The sequence below is a fragment of the Thalia democratica genome, chromosome 2 (genome assembly GCF_965202585.1).
Source record: "Thalia democratica chromosome 2, ktThaDemo2.hap1.1, whole genome shotgun sequence".
NCBI lineage: Eukaryota > Metazoa > Chordata > Thaliacea > Salpida > Salpidae > Thalia > Thalia democratica.
The window spans coordinates 31981995-32001762 of NC_139166.1; the positions used below are offsets into that span (position 1 = coordinate 31981995).

Below are 19768 nucleotides of genomic sequence, written 5' to 3' on the forward strand. Positions count from 1 at the left end.
GCTGCAAAACTCTAGAATCATAAACTAAACTAAGTTAAAACATTTCAGGTGGTACTGCGGGTCAGGTGGTGGTCTTCCAAGTTTCCCAGGATAGTGCAGAGGTGGTCGTCCCATCTTCGAGTGTGGACTTGCTACAAGGAAGAACCGATTTTACGTGGAAAGGTCATCAGAAGTTAGAACTAAAGAATGGACACATCGCTTTTAAACCAGGTTAGGTGTGACAAAAATAATTTTATATGTTTTCAAAACTTAGATAGTATGTTAGCATAATTTGATTATTATCTAAAACTAATAAAACTGCCCATATAAAAAGAGGAAATGTTTCAGCTTGATTCAAAAATTTTTAATAAAACAAAATTGTATAATAGGTTGCAAATATCAAATTTTAACTGTTTTTGCTATAATTAATATTAAGGAGACGGGTAAAATCTGCACGAAGACATTTTTGCACTTAGGGTCAAATATGTAGGAAAGGACATTTTTGCACGAAGACACAATTGCACAAAGGGTCACTTTTGCACGAAGAGTCACTTTTGCGCGAAGGGTAATTTTTGAACGAGAGTAAAAAATATATATATGAAATATAAGAAAAAAACAAAATAAAATAAAAAAGTACTTAATTAAAAAACATAAAAGAAGAAAAAAAGTTACTGAACGAGGGTAAGGGTTAGGGGTAACAGTGATAGTAAACATGAAATTAAGTATATTAAAAATCAAATATAAACTATTTAGATATAACAAGGAGAAAAAAAAGTTACCGACCGAAGGTAAGGGTTAGGGGTAACAAAGATAGTAAAAATAAAAAAAAAAATTTAAAAATAAAAAAAAGAAATTTCAACCTGTGTAAAAGTGACCCTTCTACCAAAAGTTTCTTTGTACAAAAGTGTCAATTCGTAAATATTTGACACTTACCTAAACAAAGCGAAATGTTAATATAATGTTAAAAATTACGTATAGATAAGTTTATTTTGTGTATTTTGTAACTCAGTTTTTTGAATCTAGTATACTAGAGCCTCAATTGATAATTCTATAATTATTTACCGTGTAAAAAATGCAAGTCGGCTATTACTACCAAAAGTATTAAAAGAACTTTCCATCTACATAAGGCTTAGGTTAAAAAACACTTTTTTTTTTATAAAATAATATTTTTTGACTCAATTTAAACTATTAAGAACGTCTTATAAATATCGTTAAAAAGCTTTGACTACGTTTTTTTGTATTGTTTTATAACTTTAGATAAATCTATGCTTACAACCATTCTCCTTTTAAATATTCTTACCTGCATTAAATTACGTAAGAGTTTTCAAAAAAGTCTACTGGTTTAATAAAAATGTTATAAATAGTGGTGAAGAAAATGTAATAATTTTTTATTGATGTTTTAGGCTATCAGGTTTCGAGCATACTTCAATGCGAACCTCCAGCCTCGGTTACTTCAATAAATCTGAATGCAAATTGGGGATTAATAGGTGTTGGTACAAGCCATGGATTTGGATTATTCGACTATATGCAGGTTTATATGTAATTATAAAATGATATTGTGTTAGTATATTGCCAAAAAATTTATATAGTTTGCGAAGATATAAAAATGAAAACTTAGAGACTGTGAAAAATTAATTTATTAATTATGGGGTTGTATTTTGTTTAAGTTAAGCTATTCTAATTATGTTTGTTTTATACTAGTTAAACTAAAATCAATCTATCGATTTTCAGTCAATTTAAATTTGAATTTTTTTTCTAAATAGTTTACAAATTATTTGTTCTTAGTCATTGACTTAAAAATTGGCATTAAATTAGAGAGTTTTCTTTTTTTATACCTTAAATAAGAAGTACTAATAAAAGCTTTTATAACTCAATAACTACGTGCTTTAAAGCCCAATAATTAATTTAAAAGAGATGGTAATAAGAATAACTAATAGTTTTTGTATTTATTTTTAAGGATTTTATTTTAACTATATGAATTAAGGTAAATAAGATTTCAAATTACATTTTAAAAAGATATCCTTATATATCTGTTATTAATATAAATATATATCTAATATTAAAATTTAGCAAAGTTTAATAATTGTAACTATGACATTTTCAATGTTTTAACGGTAGTTTTCTACAGAGTATAACAAGAACACTTTATTTAGTTATACATTTATTAAATGTATAAATAATAAAACTATTCTTTGCAATTTAATTTTCCAAGTAAAAATTACTTTACAATTTAACAACTTGTTTTACTTGTGCATATTTCGCTGTACTTAAATAATAGAATATTAACTAACCGAAAAATATAAAAATTAAAGTAATATTTACAGATCACTATAAAAAGTTTTTAGTCAACTACAAAGTACTATTATTTTTATTTATAAATTTGTTATCGTTTTTATAATGGTTCAAACTATATAGTTTTAAACAAGTTTTTTATTTATTTTTATCAATAAATGCTACATACAGTTTTTGTGGGTGCTTATAGAAATAAATAGTTATAAATTTAAATTATTTATTAAATAAAAACTGATATTTATTTTATCGCAAAAGTTGAGCGTTTTATTTATTGAAAACTAGTGTATATGTTTTATATAAAAAACAAAAAATAGAAAACTTAAATCTAAAAAACTACTTAAGTTTTTGTCATCTTAGTAGCTTTTTTGTGGTGTATGAATAGTTACTATTTTTTATTAATTTTCATGTAACATTCACCATAATTTAAACTTATTTGTTTTTTATAGGAAATGTCATTGTCTCTTGTTATAATAAATTGAGTTTTGAATTTTTTTGATGCTGTTTCTACTCTGATTTTTAATTAAAAGTATATGTAACATGTACAAAAAAAATTTAGCAATATTAAATGGAAAAAATTTATTTTTAAATTTTATTGAGAATGAGATGACTTTTCGTATATAGACAGCCTGTTTTAAACTTTTTTATATGATTAATTATTGTCCAAAAGTGTTTTTGTATATGTTAAAAAACTACTTTTAAGTTGATAACTTTTAAAATTTTAAGTTTTTTAGTAAAGTTTTTTAATAACTACTTAAAACATTGTACCGGCGGTAGAGTAAGTTATTTTTGACGTACCTGGAGAAAAGAACAGCAGATGGGTGGAGCAACTTTCTTTCGAGTAAACATCTCGCAAAATTGACTGTTTTCCGTAAATAAACACTGTGTGTTTTCAAGAACCGTTTTTATATAAAATACTTTATACCAGTTATATTTTGCTATTAGCAGAAAATTTAAATTTTTATTTAAGGTAAATATAATAAAATAAAATATAATAAAACAAATGTATAAGCACTGCTTTGGTTTATTACCTGGTTTCGGTGAGCCTTAGCCGACCTTTTCAAATAATTTCAAAACAGTAAATAACATTTAGACATTGGCAGTAATGTGAATCTGAACTCATTGATGCGTAAAAAATAAATAAACATTAACTATTCAAATTTTAATGAAATGGTAAATATAATAAATGAAGAATATTGTAAATTTTAAACATAAATATTCAGTTGCACTATTATGAAACTGTTTATTAAATTTCTGTAAAACATGCAGCTTTTTCAACATTCAAGAAATATTTCTTTAAACTCAATTTCATGCGTTGTTTGTTTTAACCTGCTAGTAAATGTATAATGCATAGACATTTTAGTGTTTTGTATGACTAAACTTTTTAATTTGGTGTTACAAAGACTATTGTCATTTAATATATGCTTTCTTTTTAAGCATTTTCTTCGGATAAAAAATTTCCAACAAAAATATTTTGACAAAACGCATGACAAAATATAAATATTTATAATGTGAACGACAAATAAGTACAATTAATTTTTGTTCTTTCAGACAAAAAATAATGATTAAACTGAACAAGAGCGTGTCATTCCAATCATATTTGTGTGCATTCTTTACACAAAATTGTTTTAGTACTTGCAACTGCTAACGAAACTAGTTTTTTAACTTCAAATACGAGTGGCAAAATGTTTAAGTTGTAAAAACACACTATAAATCAACATAAAAATAAATGAAGTACGTATATATTTAATTTTTGTAGAGTTATCTATGTTTTATATTTTACAAAGATATACTTACAAATAATTTTTGCTACACATTAGATTAACTAAACCAAGAAACTAAGCAAGTTTTAAAATTAGATTGTAATTTTTTGAATTACATTAACATGTATCTTAATTAAGAAAAATGCATAAAAATATTTGTAGTCATACTTTTATTTGCATTACTTGTATGTTTTTAGGGATTTTAATTTTTCAGAATTAATTATTAAAACTTAAAGACTGCTATAGTTAAATTCACAAATGTTTGTTATTGTTAGTGAAACCAAAGACTGCTTTAGACAGCTGAAGCTTATTTGTTAAACCTTTTTCTGTTTTTAAATATTTTTTGTTAAAAAAACTTAGCATGGAAAATTACTAAAGCTTCAACTAAGAGCTGAAGTTTAAACAACAGCTTTTAACTTAGGTTTAAAGCTTAATTTAAATTATTTATTGTATTTTAGTTCATTTTAATCCAAACAACCTTAACTATTAAACTTATTCGAGAATTAGTTTTAAGTTTGTTTTATATTAATAAAGTTCATCTAGGTTTGTTGCAAAGTAAAGCTATATTAATAAAGTCTTTTCAGTTGTTAGCTTAAACTATTATTGTTAAACAACTTTAATGAATAATTAATCATTTTGAAACATTTAGATTATTTATGATTTTAAATGAAGTTTATGTTATAAAAAATGTTCTGCAAACTACGACAAAGTTGTAATTTAAAGTCTTTTAATGTCTTATGGTGTTAATGTACGATTACTTTAAACTTTTTAAAAATAGAAATTAAGGGTTTTTGTGTATAAACAAAAAAATCGGAAATCTTTAGTAGATAAAACAGTAAACTATCATATTAACTATATACTATAAAAAGTTTAATTATTTAATAATAATACAATTTAATAATGTTAAATAATCATGTTAACTTTTTTCAATTTTAGTTTAATTTGGAACATAACAGTTTTATATTTTAGTTTGTGTTTTGCTATAAATTTCTGTCAATAAAAGTTTATTTTTTCAATTCAACATTTAAGTGAAAAAATACGCAGAACGAGATGGTTGTGCAGAGATGCACTTTGGAGGCCGGGGAGCAGCTGGCTTTGGAGGGAAATTTTTCGAGGGTGCGGAGTTTGAAGATGTCGATCAGGCAGTCGATGCGGAGGATCGGAAGCTCGTTCAGAGGGGGAAGCAGAAGAAGGTCGAGTCGGAGGGGAAAGAAGTCGGGCGACCGTGGAAAGGTTTGAGTACACAAAGTTTAATAAGAAAACAGATAATTTTTTTTCTACTAGATTTTATTTAAAGAGTAATTCAAACAATTTTTCTCTGATTCCAGCTAGTTTAAAACTCCGAATGCGCCTACTTATGATTTTTTTATTATAGACTTGTTTTAAACGTTATATTTATTTATTACTCTATTATTACAATAATTGATTAAATATTGGTAAAATTTATTAATTGCTATTTAAATTATTGTTTGTACTACCAATATTATTTTATTAATGCGTAAAAAATAAATCGGTATTTTTGTTTCGAGTTACAAAATATATTTTCATAGTGTTAGTATTTACGCTAGTTTTTTATTAAAATTTCAAATCAAATATTACATAAAATAAACATTACTTATCATTTTCAATAAAACTATATATTAAAAACCAATACAGCGTTAATTTACAAAAATGGTGTCTTTTATACACTTAAACAAATTATTTTATCACTTAAAAACAATAATTACAGCATGTTACAATCACTAGGTTTTTTTGAAATATAGATATTAAATTTTTAATTTTCATAAATGTAAGACTTTTCATGAGTACCACTTGTTTTTTCTAGAAAAAAGTATGATAGATAAATTGTTAGAAAAAAATTGCAAAATTATGTATATAGTTAGTAAATTCACTGGCAATAGATTAAGCTTTTTTCATACTAAGCATACAGTGTTTTATATTTTAGCATAATTTCTTAAGTGAACAATTGTTATTAGATTTTTATTTAGGCATTTAAATTTATTTGTTATTCTTTTATTTGATTATTATTTAGCATTGAGTTAAATTAAAGCGGATCATATGTAAAAAGTGCATATTGATATTTTTTTTTTTGCATACCGTACATATGATAACTTAGCGGACTCATTGATATCTATATATACACAGAAGGCCACAAAACCTGGAAAAACCTGGAATTTGACAATTTAGGCTAAAAAAACCTAGATTTAGAGAAATTTTGAGAAAAAACTGAAAAAACCTGGAATTATAAACAGTTTTTGCATATTTAGTAGTAAATTTTCGATTTGACACAAAAAATTTACCGTATTTTTAACATCATCAATAGTTTTATTATTTGAAAACACATTTAAAGTAACTTTACAGTATCTTTTCAATGTTGTTATACTATTTAAGACAGTTTGTTACCTTAACCTTAATTTAAAATTTAAAATAAACCAAGAAACGTGTACTTTCAAACCTGGAAGAAATTTATCAAAATACAATATATATACAGTTTATTTTATTTTTTCGACTTATAACGTTTAATTACGTTTTGATAGCTGATTTAATTTACTAAAAAACTTAGAATTTTTTGAAGTTTAAGATCCACTGGTGTACAGCATTCTTCCTTTATTTTTTTTAAGTTGAAGCTGCTATTATAGAAACAAAATTTAACTTACATGAACTTTTGTTAGTAGTATTAGGAAAAAAAGTAAAAGCTTATAAGAATATATCAGATGTTTTTTTAATTATAAAAGTAGTATAGTTGATAGCAAGAAGTTTTTTCAGATATATTTTATTGTACCTTTAAATTTGATTAAACTTTTGCAGTTAGTTTTAATTAGCCTATAACTAATATTTTTTTTAAACAATCTACAAATATTCAAGTTTCGTTTAATATTATTTTTAGTAAATTATTTATTAATAATATTTTGTTTTAGCTTAACCAATAAGACAAAACTAATTTTATGCGTAAAGACAAAATTAATAGTGCTTCTAAGTAAAAATCTATCTTGTTTTTTTCATTGACAGTGTTTCAGTAGGAGCGTGGTGACTTTGAGTGAAGAATATTCATCTGATAGAACTTCTTCCTCTGAAGATCAAGATAACAGGCCTTTACCAGTTATTTTTATGTATTTTAATTAGTATTTTTGTGTTAAGCTCCAGTTAGTTTTTATACTGGTACAATTTATCTTGTTATTAGCTGCCTGTGTTTTTTGTTTTAGTCTTTTTTACTGTTCAGTTTAGAAACAAACGAGTTATAATCGAAAATAGTTTAACACGATTAATATTTTAAAGACTGGATTTTGTTTATTTTTTAATCCAAAATAACGATTTAGATTGCATTTTTTATTAACTGTCAGTAGTACGTTAAGTTAAAAGAAACAAATGTTTTAGATTTTTCAGATTTCAGATATAGTTTTTGATGCAGTTTTTTAAGGATTACTTAAGTTAACATTGACCTACAATGTTGTAACCTGGCAACTATAGCTTGCTGACCAAGGTAAACAAAGCTCAACAGTACAAATATTACTGCTAAAAATTTTAGCAAAACAATAAAGCTGAACACTTATAAAGCAATTAAGCTTTAAACACTTTATATTGAATAGATTAAAAAACAATAAAGCAAAACTGATATATTTAAACTCAGTATTAAGTTTTCAGCGTCCCAGTAATATTAAATAAATTAAAAATAAAGCTCTACAACTATTTAGTTTTAAAGCACCATAAAGTTCAACAAAGAGTAATTTTTAAATATACCTTTGTAAAAATCTCCCAAAACAGAAAATTCAGGAGGCAAATGAAGCGCTGGTCGACGAATCACCTGGCAACACAGGATTCGCTCCTCAACAACGAAGAATTGAAGCGAGAGCTGTGGACGATGGAATGACTGGAATGGTGAGATGCACTTATTTCGCTACAACCAACCTTAGAGACTGTTAGTTTTTTGTTGTTAATCTCAAAACACAAATAATTAGTATTATAAAAGATGTACTATAGATTGATATTTTTATAATTGATTACAGCTGTGAGCGCAACACCAACATTTTGGGCTGGTACAAACTCAGGGATGGTTTATTGTTATGCACTTCACATACCTGACTATAGTAAAAGACAAGATATCCAAGTTAGCTTCGTTGCAGGTGCAAAAACGTTTTAGTTTTTTTATTTTAGTTTTACATCTTTACAGTACAATAATTTGTTATGACTCACGTGTTTCTTAATTGATCAGTTTCACGGTTTTAAATAAATTTATACAGGTTTTTATATATATTTTTAAAGATATTGTGAATAGCGAAACTAAGCTGAATTTTTCGAAAGTGTTGAAATAGTATTAGTTTAATTGTATCTAGCAATATAAATTCAATTGATACCTAGCTATATTACATACAATTTTTATGAAAATGTTTAAAACTTGGTTTTAGTAATTTGTATGTTTATAAAATTTTAAGAGTTATCATAATAAACTCTAGATCAGGGTTCAAATATTTATTTATAAGGCCACCTTTGAAGATATTAAATAAGAAATGGCCCCTAAGGGGCCATCTGACCCACTTTTCGAAACTCTGCTCTAGATGTTTAACAAAATAAAAACAGTTAAAATTTCTGATAGTATTTGGTCATTTACCTTAGTACTTTGTTTTTTTATTTTTTAGCAAATGTTAAATACTCAATTTAAAATAATATAGTACATATAGAAATTATTTAAAACAAATCTAAAGTATGTTTTTATTGCAGCAAAAATGGTGCAGTTAAAGCACAGAGCACCAGTGATAGATATACAGGTGGTTGATAGCAAAAACATACCATCTACGGCACCATTCAAACACAAAAACACACCATTTACAAATACTATTCCTAATGGTAACCAGCAGAAAACCAGCCCATCTCATCCCAACCACCCAATGCTTATTATTAGGTTTGTTTATTTCAAATCATTTTCTGAATTAAGATTTTTTTAAACGCTTTGAAACTTCAGTTGTTTTCATTGCTTTAAAATAGTTTTTGTTTCAAAGAATTTATGTTTTATAAATTTTTACAGCTTATCTAATATGTTTATTTTAAAGAATAAATTGTTTACAGCTCGGAAGAACAAATCAAATTGTTTAGTTTACCCAAGTTCACACCAAAAAGGAAAGTGAAGTTGACTGCTACAGATGGATCACGTATTAGGAAGGTTAATGCGTCCAAGTTGACAGATGAGGAGTATAATCAGTATAACCTCGTTTGTATGACTAACCAAGGTATTCATCAAAATTGAAACTTTATATTTCTATGTATTAATTTTTTTCACTTGTGTTTTAAAGCAATGTAAAAGATATTCGATCACTTTAACATTTACTGCCATTTATACTTTTTTTTTTCAAAAATCTTTTTGGAAAGGTTTGATTAGTACTATATGAATAAGGTTTTGCTTTGCTAATGTTTTCAAATTTTATATTGTAATTTTTTGAAAATTATGCGCACTAATTCGCTTACAAAGTTTGTTGCCGTGTTTTAAAACGTTAAACATTTCTTATGTTGATAGAGGCTTTAACTTATTTTGAGTAAGCACTATTATATGTCGAAAGTAAAGTTTTAACTAAACATCATTAAAAAAAATTATTTACAATTTATTATTTTCAAGTTTTAAGTATTGAAAATATTTTTAATCATAAATACTTGAATATTTCTATAATGAATTTTGAAAATAAAACTATTTTAGTTTCAAAATAACAATATCTTTAAAAAAAGCGTCTATTTATAGATTGATGACTTTAAATATATCCTTTTTAATTTTATTTTTGGTAGTTTATAGTTTATTGAACAATACAGGGTTGCCACACACTCAGGGAATCTCAGGGAATTTTCAAACTGTAGAAAATCTCAGGGAAACTCAGGGAATTTTGGCATTTTTCTTTTAACTCAGGGAAACTCAGGGAAGTTTTGATTTTTTCTCTAAATTTCAGGGAAGTTTTTGAAAATCTCAGGGAAATTTTTTTCTAGATCTAGAATGAGGTTTAGTTAATCCAGTTTCAATATTTTGTTCGAAAGTAGTAATTTTTATTATTTAAGTGGTTATTTAGAATTTTTTTAGCCTTGCGGCTAGTTCTTCAATATTCTTAGTATTAACATTGTAGTTTTTTTAAGTTTTAAATTTATATTTACTTAAGTAAAATCAAACAGTTTAGAGAAATGAAAGTAACTATTCATTGAAAAGTTCTAATAAACTTTTTATTTTTAGTTACTTATGTAGTTTAAAAAACACTATGTTGTACTATTAGTTCTTATTTTTTAAATAATAAAGTTATTTGTTATTTGTTTACAACTACTTGTTTTCAGTAAAAACTTTATTCTTTTATGTAGAAAGTTAACTAACAAGTTTACACAAAGTTGTGCAAAAATTTAGTTTTTAATTTTTAATTGGTTTAAACCTTTTAAGATTGAGTTTTTGAAAACAGTTTTTTTCATAAACTTAATGCAGAAGCATACACATACAACCTTCCTTTTATTATTAAAGAAGAAAAATGAGAATGAGGTTTTAATAATTTGTGTTAGAAGAGAAATTTTTTTTTTAAGATTTGAAAAATACTCAGGGAAACTCAGGGAAATTTAAGGTTACTCAGGGAAATTTAAGGTTACTCAGGGAAATTTTTGGTCACTCAGGGAAGATTTTTTGGCTCAAAGAGTGGCAACCCTGACAATAACAAAATCGAAACTCATAAATTTGGTCAAAGGACCTGGTGTATAGAAAGATCTTTTGATAATCGAGCTACACACCAATTTTTTTACTTTAACTATTTTGAGCTTTTAGTGAAAATATACTTTTGTTTATAATTTGTATTAAACAACTAGAATCAATAAAACAATTAAAACAGGGGAAGTGCATATCTACGCACCAATGAGTGAAGTAAGACTAATGAAGAAACTTTCTTGTATAAAAATTGATAATATGACTGCTATTTCTTCAACTATGCTTACCAACAACGCACAAGGTATTGTTGTTTCTATAAACTTGTGTAAAATACTTATTAAGATAAACCGTTTGTATCCATATTTTTAAGTAATAATTATCTAAAAACAAATAAATTTAAAAAAGTATTAGACTCAATAAGATTATTTATTTATTCTTCAAGAAGGTCATCTAACAAATAAAATAAATTATATACTTATTTCAAATACTTATTAAATTTTTTATCTTTTATTTAAATCTATCTGTTTTATGTAAGTTTTCGATTATAAAAAAAATAATTTAGGTTAAGTTGTTCACCATCTTCGCTTTAATTATATATTTTTAACTAATCTCCCTATAATTATTGAAAGTTCTATTTATTATTTAGTTATCTGCTTATAAATTCTAATAATTAATATTTTGATTGATTTCAGGCTTCTATATGACGTCACAATCAGAACTTCAAAGGTTCAGTTTGACTTCAGAACAACGTCACCAAGTGGAACCGAAATGTTGCCTTGTGACGTCACAATCTTCCAACAGTGACGTGATCGATGAAAAGGGAGATTGTCACGTGGTTGAAAATTCTCCTCAAGTTGACGATCCGTCATTGGGTGGTAATAACGTCATTGAAGGAGAAGGGGATGCCCCGAAAAAACAAAATCCTTCTATTGTTAGTTTGTTGAAAACCTTAAACTTTACTGAAGCTGATTTGTTTTTTTTGTATTTTAAATCTTGATATTTGTTTTCTTTTAAATTTAATTTATGGTATTTCTATGAATACAAGATGATGTTTTTAAGGAATTTATTTATTTATTTTTAACAAATATGTTTAGGAATTACAATTAGTTGTATGCAAATGCGTCGCGTGGTATTTTGGTAAAGGGGTGCTGAAAATTAAAAAAAAAACTTAAAACTTTTGCCTCTGCTCGAGTTTCCCCTGCTTAAGTTGCCTCTGCTCGAGTTGCCTCTACTCCAGCGTTGCACCCCACGCGACACCTCTGGTTGTATACTAGCGTAGTATAAATTGCCACTAAAAATAATAATGTAATACTCTTATATTTTAATATTTTAGTTGCCATTCACAGTGGGCCCGCGACTGGAAATGGCAAAAAAAATTTCTATTTCTCTTTAAAATTTGTGGGAAGAAAGCCAAGATAGCACATTTAGTGCTTTAAACTGAGCTAAAAAAATCCATCTATAACTAAAGTTACGTCAATTGGTGCGAGGCGATTTGAAGGGATTTTGATTAGTTCAAATTTTGATGTCTTTAAAAATATAGAATCAACGCTTACATAAAAAATATCATTGAAAAACTACTTTAACAACAAAGTATTTGTTTCTTTTTTCAGAGTTTGAAAAATATACTTTAAAGAGTTGTTAAACTATAAAAAAATGTTTTAAACAAAAGATATGGTTCTATTTTTTTTTAACAACATTCTAATAAACTTTTTTAAATAAAAAAAGTTCTGGTTAGGTGGAAATCATATATGAATAAATTAAAAAATCCTTAGATTTAGTAGATTAGAAAACACTAACAAAACATCAACCACATACCCAGAATTTTTTGATAAGAAGCATTCTAAAAGTAATTAGCCAGCAATTTTTTTCCAAAATACCCTATAGAATCTATTTAGAAAATTTCAATAAAATAGTTTTAGTATAAACAACTCTTTTTCATTATTAAAACTTTATATTTAGTATCTACTAAACACCTACAAAATGTTTAAAAGCGAAATTAATTAAAAATAAAAGTTTAATTAGCTTTATTTATGTTTTTAAAACAAAGATACTTGTATTAATAAAAATGCATAGAGCAAAAACATTTTATAAGAGCTACTACTTAAAGTCCAGTAACTTTTGTTCTATTACAATTTTTTAAGTTTAGTTCTGAAAATTCAATAGATACAACCTTAGACTACACTAAAATCAAGTGTTTGTAAAGATTGAAAGTATAAGTTTTTTAAGAAAATTAATTCCTTATTTCCAGTTAAACGCGATTTGAGTCCACTGTGCCAATGCTGTTTAAAATTTAAAAATATTTAAAAATATATTATAAAGAAAGTTTTAAGTTTAACAAACAACACTTCTAAAACTTTTATGATTTTTTTATTTTAAGTTAAGACTATTCTAAAGATAAATTATCTATACTTTAATTAATGATATTTGGTAAATCTGTTTTTTTTTTTAGTTTTAAAGCATCAAAATTTAGCAAATTTAACAAAAGCAAGTTTGACATTTTGTTGATTAACAAATTTTAGTTTGTGTAACTTATGTAAGTTTACTTTTTGTTATAACTAAAATTTTTTATTTATAATTTTTAAGGAACTAATCAAGAAAAAATCACCTCAGAGAAAGTCTAAAAAATTGCGGTCAAATGCAAGTTCACCCAAAACTCCGTTGCTAGGCAGCGACTCTGAAGATGACGATGACCACGTTATAATGCACCAGAGTTAGTTTATAATTAAAGAAGTTAAAATTTTGTTGCAAAATTTCTCAAAAGTAATCAGTAATAACAATCATCAGCTAAGCTGAGATTAACCGTTTTGTGGTGCATATACCGATGTAGTAATTAAAATATACCTATAGAAAAATAATAGTTAAAAAGTTGCAATAGTTTTACTACAATATGTAGTTTTATTTAAATATATTTTTTAACTCTAATCATTTATAAAAAAAATATTAGTTTAATCCGTTACATTTATAACACAAAACTATAACTTTTAAACATAAATAAATTTTTTAAGTTTATATTTATTAAAGTTATTGAATAACCATACAAATAAATTTGAAACATTTGAAAGTCCTTTTAAAGAGTGTTAGCATAATTTAGAAAATCTAAAGTTTATTTACAATTTTCTAAATTTATATAATACACCAATGAAAACTTGCATGAGCTTCAAATAATGTTATTGATATTTGCATGAAAGTTTAGCGGTTTATATATTTTATGTTAGAGTTTTTATTTCTAACCAACATAAATATTTTACCTCTAAAACAGTTTAGTAAGCTTGAGAAGCTAATTTTAATAGATACATTTTTCTCATATAGTGTTTGTTTTTGTCTAAACTAAACAAATAAAAAAAAAAGCTTATAAATATTTTTTTTTACTTTTTTTTTTTTACTGCATGGGTTTTTTTGCATGTGGTGTGTATGCAACCAATTTCAATAAAAGGTTTTAACTAAGTAAGTTATAAGTAACAGGGTACAGACAAATATTTTCAGTTTATGCAGCGGTATTGATTCATGAAAGTATTTGTTATTTGAATTTAAGTTAGTTTAGTTTTTTGTGACGTTTACTTTATCGGTGATTCAAAAGAAAAAGATAATTTTTCAGTTGATTATTGTTTAGCAATCAGGTTTGTGTAGAGTATTTGCGTCTAATTTTTAACCTGAATTTTTGTGACGTCACAATTGTTAAGGCGTACTCGAGGATGTACAGCGTACCTTAGCGGAAATTTCCATGACAACAGAGGAAGGTGATACTCACAGCGACCAAGAAGAAGGGACTCATCAAGTGATGACAATTAACGTCGTGCGAAAAGATTCGAAGAAAAATAATTGTGACGCCATAGAGAAAAAATCCACATCCAACGCTTCTTCGGAAGGAGGGGTTGATGTCGAAGAGCTTATGGGGTGAGAAAAATATTTGTATGGGCTCGGTGTAGGGTTCAGAAATTTCGATACACAGGAGAGTATTAACTTAAGAACTAAGAAAACAATAAGCTGTGTAGCTAAGTCGCATAACGAATGTGATAGATAAATTATGAAATAACATATAAACATTTTTAAATATATATTTAATTATGCTTTATCTACTAAATCACGTTAAAAACAGTTTAAAACACATTTATTCTCCATACCGTATGAATTTGATATTTTACAACTTAGCATGCTAATAAATAATTAGAGTGATTTTTTCAACTCAAACTAAAAGGTTTGGTGTTTAAAAAAAACACTTAGATATCAATTTCCTTGATATTATCTGTTTAAGACTGTTATGTGCTTTTATCTGAATGTAAATGTTTTTACTTGTTTGTGATGCACTCTAAACAAAATTCATAGTTAATGTACTTCTTTTATTGTCTAAATAGGCTAATTGACCACTAAAAATTTACTAGTTCTTCGTATATTTTTTTTAACTGCACTGTTTGAAGAAAAACACAACATGATATGAATAGAAAATGTACTGTTAAACTTTGTTTTTTTTGATGCACCTAAGCTTTTTTCTTTGCTTCAGCATGTGTAAAGTAAAAATAATAAACAAATTACTAAACTTTAATAGAGTTTATAGATAAAAAGTTAAATAAAATTTGTTATGTGATTTAAATGTACAAAATTTGTGGTTTTAAACTTTCAGGTACTTAATTTTGACAAAAAGTAAAATATTAATAATGTAATATACGACGTTTTAACAAAAAGTTAAAGTATATATTTAACAAAATTGTATATAAGACTTTTTTTTAATGTATAAGAAGATAAGTGTATTAAAAAATTTTGACAGTTGTGTTTCTAATTGGTCTTAAAATAAAGGTAAAATGAGTATTCAAAAATTTTAAACTAAACATATTATCTGAAAAAAAGTTCTTTACTAAAACTGTAGAACTTTGGTACTTAAGCAAAACTATTGATCTTATTAATTTTTATAAGTATTTACTTGTACATTAAAACTATATCATAACCATTTTCAGAAGAGCTATAGTGACTTCTAACATTGGTCTACTTAAATCTCATCAAAATTTATGTTAATTAATGGCAAGTTTTAAAATAATCACAAAAACTGAATTATCTATAAGATCAAACATGTTTAATATCTTTTCATTATATCATTTGTTTATCATAGCAATAATTTAATACAAATAATGTTTCGTTTAAAATAGAAAACAAATGTTGTGACTATTCAAACGTTTTACTGAAAAAATACTTTATTAAATTTAAAAGTTGTCAGTACTTGAAACTTAAACTAAAAAACCATTTTTTATATTTTAGAATATTTATTTAAGAAAAAAATAAAAGCATAAAATAAAAAATATATTGACGGAAGTTTTATATCTTTAAACGTTTTTTTTTTTCAGAAGTTTTTTAAAACTTAAAAACTAAAACTTTTATAAGTGTACTGCTCCATTATGTATATAACTTATTTTCATAGTTAAAGTCCAGATGCAAACAATTATCTAATGTTCAGTTTGAATCTTCAATATAATCTTTCAATTGTCTCTAATTTTTTACATGTCTTACTTTTTTTTAAATTACGGCTAAATTCTGTTTGGTACTATAACTTAAATTACCAAAGATAGATCTTTAAACTTGCTATAAGTTAGACAAAAATTTGGTTCTATAGATCCGTAACATTACAGATATTTGACTAAAACGTATTGTATTTTACTATTGAATTACTTTTATTACACAAAACAAATTTTCTGAAGCTAAAAAGTTTAGTTAACATAGTACGTACCAAATTAGTGTTCTTAAAGAAAACAACAAAACTATTATTCCCAATAATTTAAATATTATAATTATGTACAAATAACTTTTAAAAAACACTTGTTTCTTTGTTTAATTTTTCTATAAAATATTACATCGTAATATTTAAAATGCTATTTTGAATAAAAAATTCTTAAACGTTTAATGTGAATTAGATCAGATCACAATTTATGATTTATAATATTATATTGTAATAGGGCGGTAGCTGAAGCTGAAAGGGTTCTGAACGAAAGTGTAGAAGTGGAAGAAAATGATTAAATATAAACTTAAATAATTGAATTTAATAGAAGTAGCGAGACATAAGCAAGTTTCTTCGATAGAAAATTGACTCATAATTTTTTTTGTTGAAATTTTTTTACCAACTTAACTTATTCTTACACCAAAGTTTTTTTTATCAGTTGAGTCAACTTGTAAATTTTGAATATCAAAAGCTTTTTTTTTTATTAGTTACTTTTTGGCATAATTTTGAAAAATAAAACAAACTTTTTAAATATTTGCTTCACAATAGTTATCGCTTTTTTTTTCAATTACTTTTTAAGATGCCTTAGATATTATGAACACTATATTTATACATTTTTATTTAAAACTTTGATAATGTTTGATTAATTTCTAATTGTTTTGTAACTTTTATGTAATAGTTTTCCATATAGTATGTTTTTTCTACTTTTTGTACATACCACTACTGTATTTAATTTTTATTTATTATTTTATGGTGCTGTTACAACATTTTATATTATTGATTACGAAAACTTCAATATGTAAAGTTATTTACCTTAGTTAAAACGAAAACATTTAATCTTTAAAATATTAATTGAAACTTAGTAATTAAATAAATATAATCGGTACGTTAAGCTGCTTTTTAGCATAATTGCCAATAAAGCTGAAAGTATTTAAGATAATGTGTTTGTTCATTTCATATTTTTGCTCATTCTCTTTATTGATATCAAGTTTTCAATATTTCTACGCTTTTTTATATGTAGCATAATTTAGTTAATTGCTCAAAAATAAAATAATTTACTTAATTTTTAATTTGTTGAGTATTTTAGAAATAATGAATATAAGTAAGGCGTAAATAGTATTGAAACATGTATTGGTTTCTTTACATAAAATGATGATCGTTTAAATCAATAGTTTATTTCATACTTTTTTTGCATTTCTATTTAATTTTGTTTACATTAAGTGCTAAGTTAAATTTTTAGCCTTTTATTTTATGTAAACTAGATTTTAATAAAGCTGAATTAAGAATACTAGTTATTTATTATATCATTTTAAAGGTATATACTACAAAAGTTTTAATTATATTCGTAAAGAAAAAAAATTGCTATGAAATAAGATAGTAAAAATTTACAGTGTAAAAGATTGCTGATGGACTAAGTACAAGCTAAATAATCCCTAATATACTTGCATTAAGTTATAAAACAATTTAGTTAATTGTTTGTCTGTATATATACCCAGTTTCAAGACTTAAACAGGGTTGCCACTCGGTAAGGAAAAGTCAGGAGAAATTTAAAAAAATGACAACAGTCAGGAAAAAATGGGGGGTTTTGAAAAAAAATCAGAAAATTTGATATAATTAAAAAAAAAATTAGATTTTGTCAGTTTAAATTTACAAAATTCCTTGTTTTCCAAAGCTTTCAAATGGTAGAAATTAATTAAAAGTCCTTTAAAGTCAGAAAAAAATTCCAAAACTTCCCTAGAAGTTTACAAAAATATTTAAATTTGTTTCCAATGCCTTCACCTGGTATAAATTAGTAGAATATCTTTTATAAAACTATTTAAAAGTTCCTTATATGTCGTTTGTTTATCTAGATACATTTATGCTAGGTAATGCTGAAAAATTGTGTCTTTTTTCAGACAAGCTGTGTTTATAAGGTAATAGTACAAGTATTTTGCTGATAGAGCATTTTATTACAAACATCAATCATACACAGATGGTTTAAGTGATGTACTGGAAGTTTGATGATAAAATTCAGCAAAAAACTGTTGTTTTTAATCTGTATTAAAATTAGATTGAAAGCTTTATATAGTTTCAAGTGTTAGATTATGTATATTAGAACAAGTTTAATTTAAAAGCTTGATTTAGAAAAATCAGGAAAATTTTGGTAAAAAGTCAGGAAATTTTTCTTAGCTTGATCAGTGGAACCATGCTTAAATTTAAGCCCGACTAATTTAGTCTTTTTTCAAAGATGTGTTTACTTAATATTATGATTGTTATTGAAATTATTAGGTTGCTATTTATATATTATAATTTGTTAGTTTACTTTACAAAAAAAAATAAAGCTAGCCAAAGACATTATGTTTCAAATATCTAGACTTTGTGGCTAACTACCATGCAATAGAGCAAAAAGAAAAGAACTTTTTTTGCTGTAGAAATACACCGATATCAGATTACAAAAACTACGTTAAACTTACAATCCGTTGTTTGTTATGCTAGCTTTTTATTTTGATCTGTTGCGTGGTAAATAAATTTACAATAGATAAGGTTATTTTAATAAGACTTTAATTGTTAAATCTTGTTTTATAAACAAAGTTCATCTTATATTACAATTATTTTAAGATAAACAGTTCATTTTGAGAGTGTTTATTTTACTGTTTTATCAAATTTATTTAAATATCTAAGTAATTCAAAGTTGTAAAGTAAATGTCATTTAAACAAGATTGTTATTTTATTTTTACATTATTTAATACAAGTTTTGAGTTTTTTATGATACAAATAATCTCGATTAACAATAGCTTTATCAAAAAAAATTAATGTTTGTATATTTTATCAAAAAAGTTGTGCCGCTTACGCGGTAATTGTCTCTTTTTTACTTTCTTCTTTTTTCTCAAGCGAGTATATATTCAACAATCTCGAGTAATTTAGACTTCTTTTAGTTTGTACTGCATTGCGGCGGACTGAAGTCAGTGCAGTTTTTCGCTGCACTTGAGTTTTAATGGTTTCAATCTTGTTGTCGAGTTGATTTCGATTTTAGAACACTTTTTGAGTTTGGTTTGAACATTTAGTTTTTAGTTTCTTTTTTTCGAGTATTGTCGTCTTTTAAAAGATTTGATAATTTGGTTTATCAGTGTAATGTTGTGCAGTATTTTATCATCTTTTAGTTTCGCAAATTCATTGTAAATATAATCATTATCACAGATTCGAACTAAGTTTAAATTAGTATAAGTAACTGATTTATTAAACCTTTAGTAAATAGTAAGTAATTCATTTTAGTTTATTTAAGTCGACTATAATTTAAGCGTTATCTTGGGGCATCTACTATACAAGTTAGAGCGCACGTTGCGTTGTAAATCAAGCCAATAAAAGTGTATAAGTAGACCGGGTTAGCGTCAAAGTTATAAAATT

At 25.2% G+C, this 19768-nt stretch overlaps 1 protein-coding gene across 2 annotated transcripts in view; it reads left to right on the top strand.

Annotated features, from left to right (window-relative positions):
* Positions 1-17272, top strand: part of LOC145830187 (LLGL scribble cell polarity complex component 2-like) — a 37105-nt gene extending 19833 nt beyond the window's left edge. The window contains exons 14-25 of one of the 2 annotated variants that reach the window (XM_082938100.1): positions 49-210; positions 1383-1510; positions 5076-5264; positions 7794-7947; positions 8036-8152; positions 8748-8928; positions 9093-9253; positions 10868-10984; positions 11376-11614; positions 13267-13393; positions 14364-14577; positions 16623-17272. In XM_082938100.1, coding sequence (XP_082794226.1) covers positions 49-210; positions 1383-1510; positions 5076-5264; positions 7794-7947; positions 8036-8152; positions 8748-8928; positions 9093-9253; positions 10868-10984; positions 11376-11614; positions 13267-13393; positions 14364-14577; positions 16623-16683 — 1850 coding nt within the window. In that variant the 3' untranslated portion in view covers positions 16684-17272. The remainder of the gene's footprint in view (positions 1-48; positions 211-1382; positions 1511-5075; positions 5265-7793; positions 7948-8035; positions 8153-8747; positions 8929-9092; positions 9254-10867; positions 10985-11375; positions 11615-13266; positions 13394-14363; positions 14578-16622) is intronic. The other variant, XM_082938101.1, reaches the window with a different exon arrangement.
* The last annotated feature ends 2496 nt before the right edge of the window (positions 17273-19768 follow it).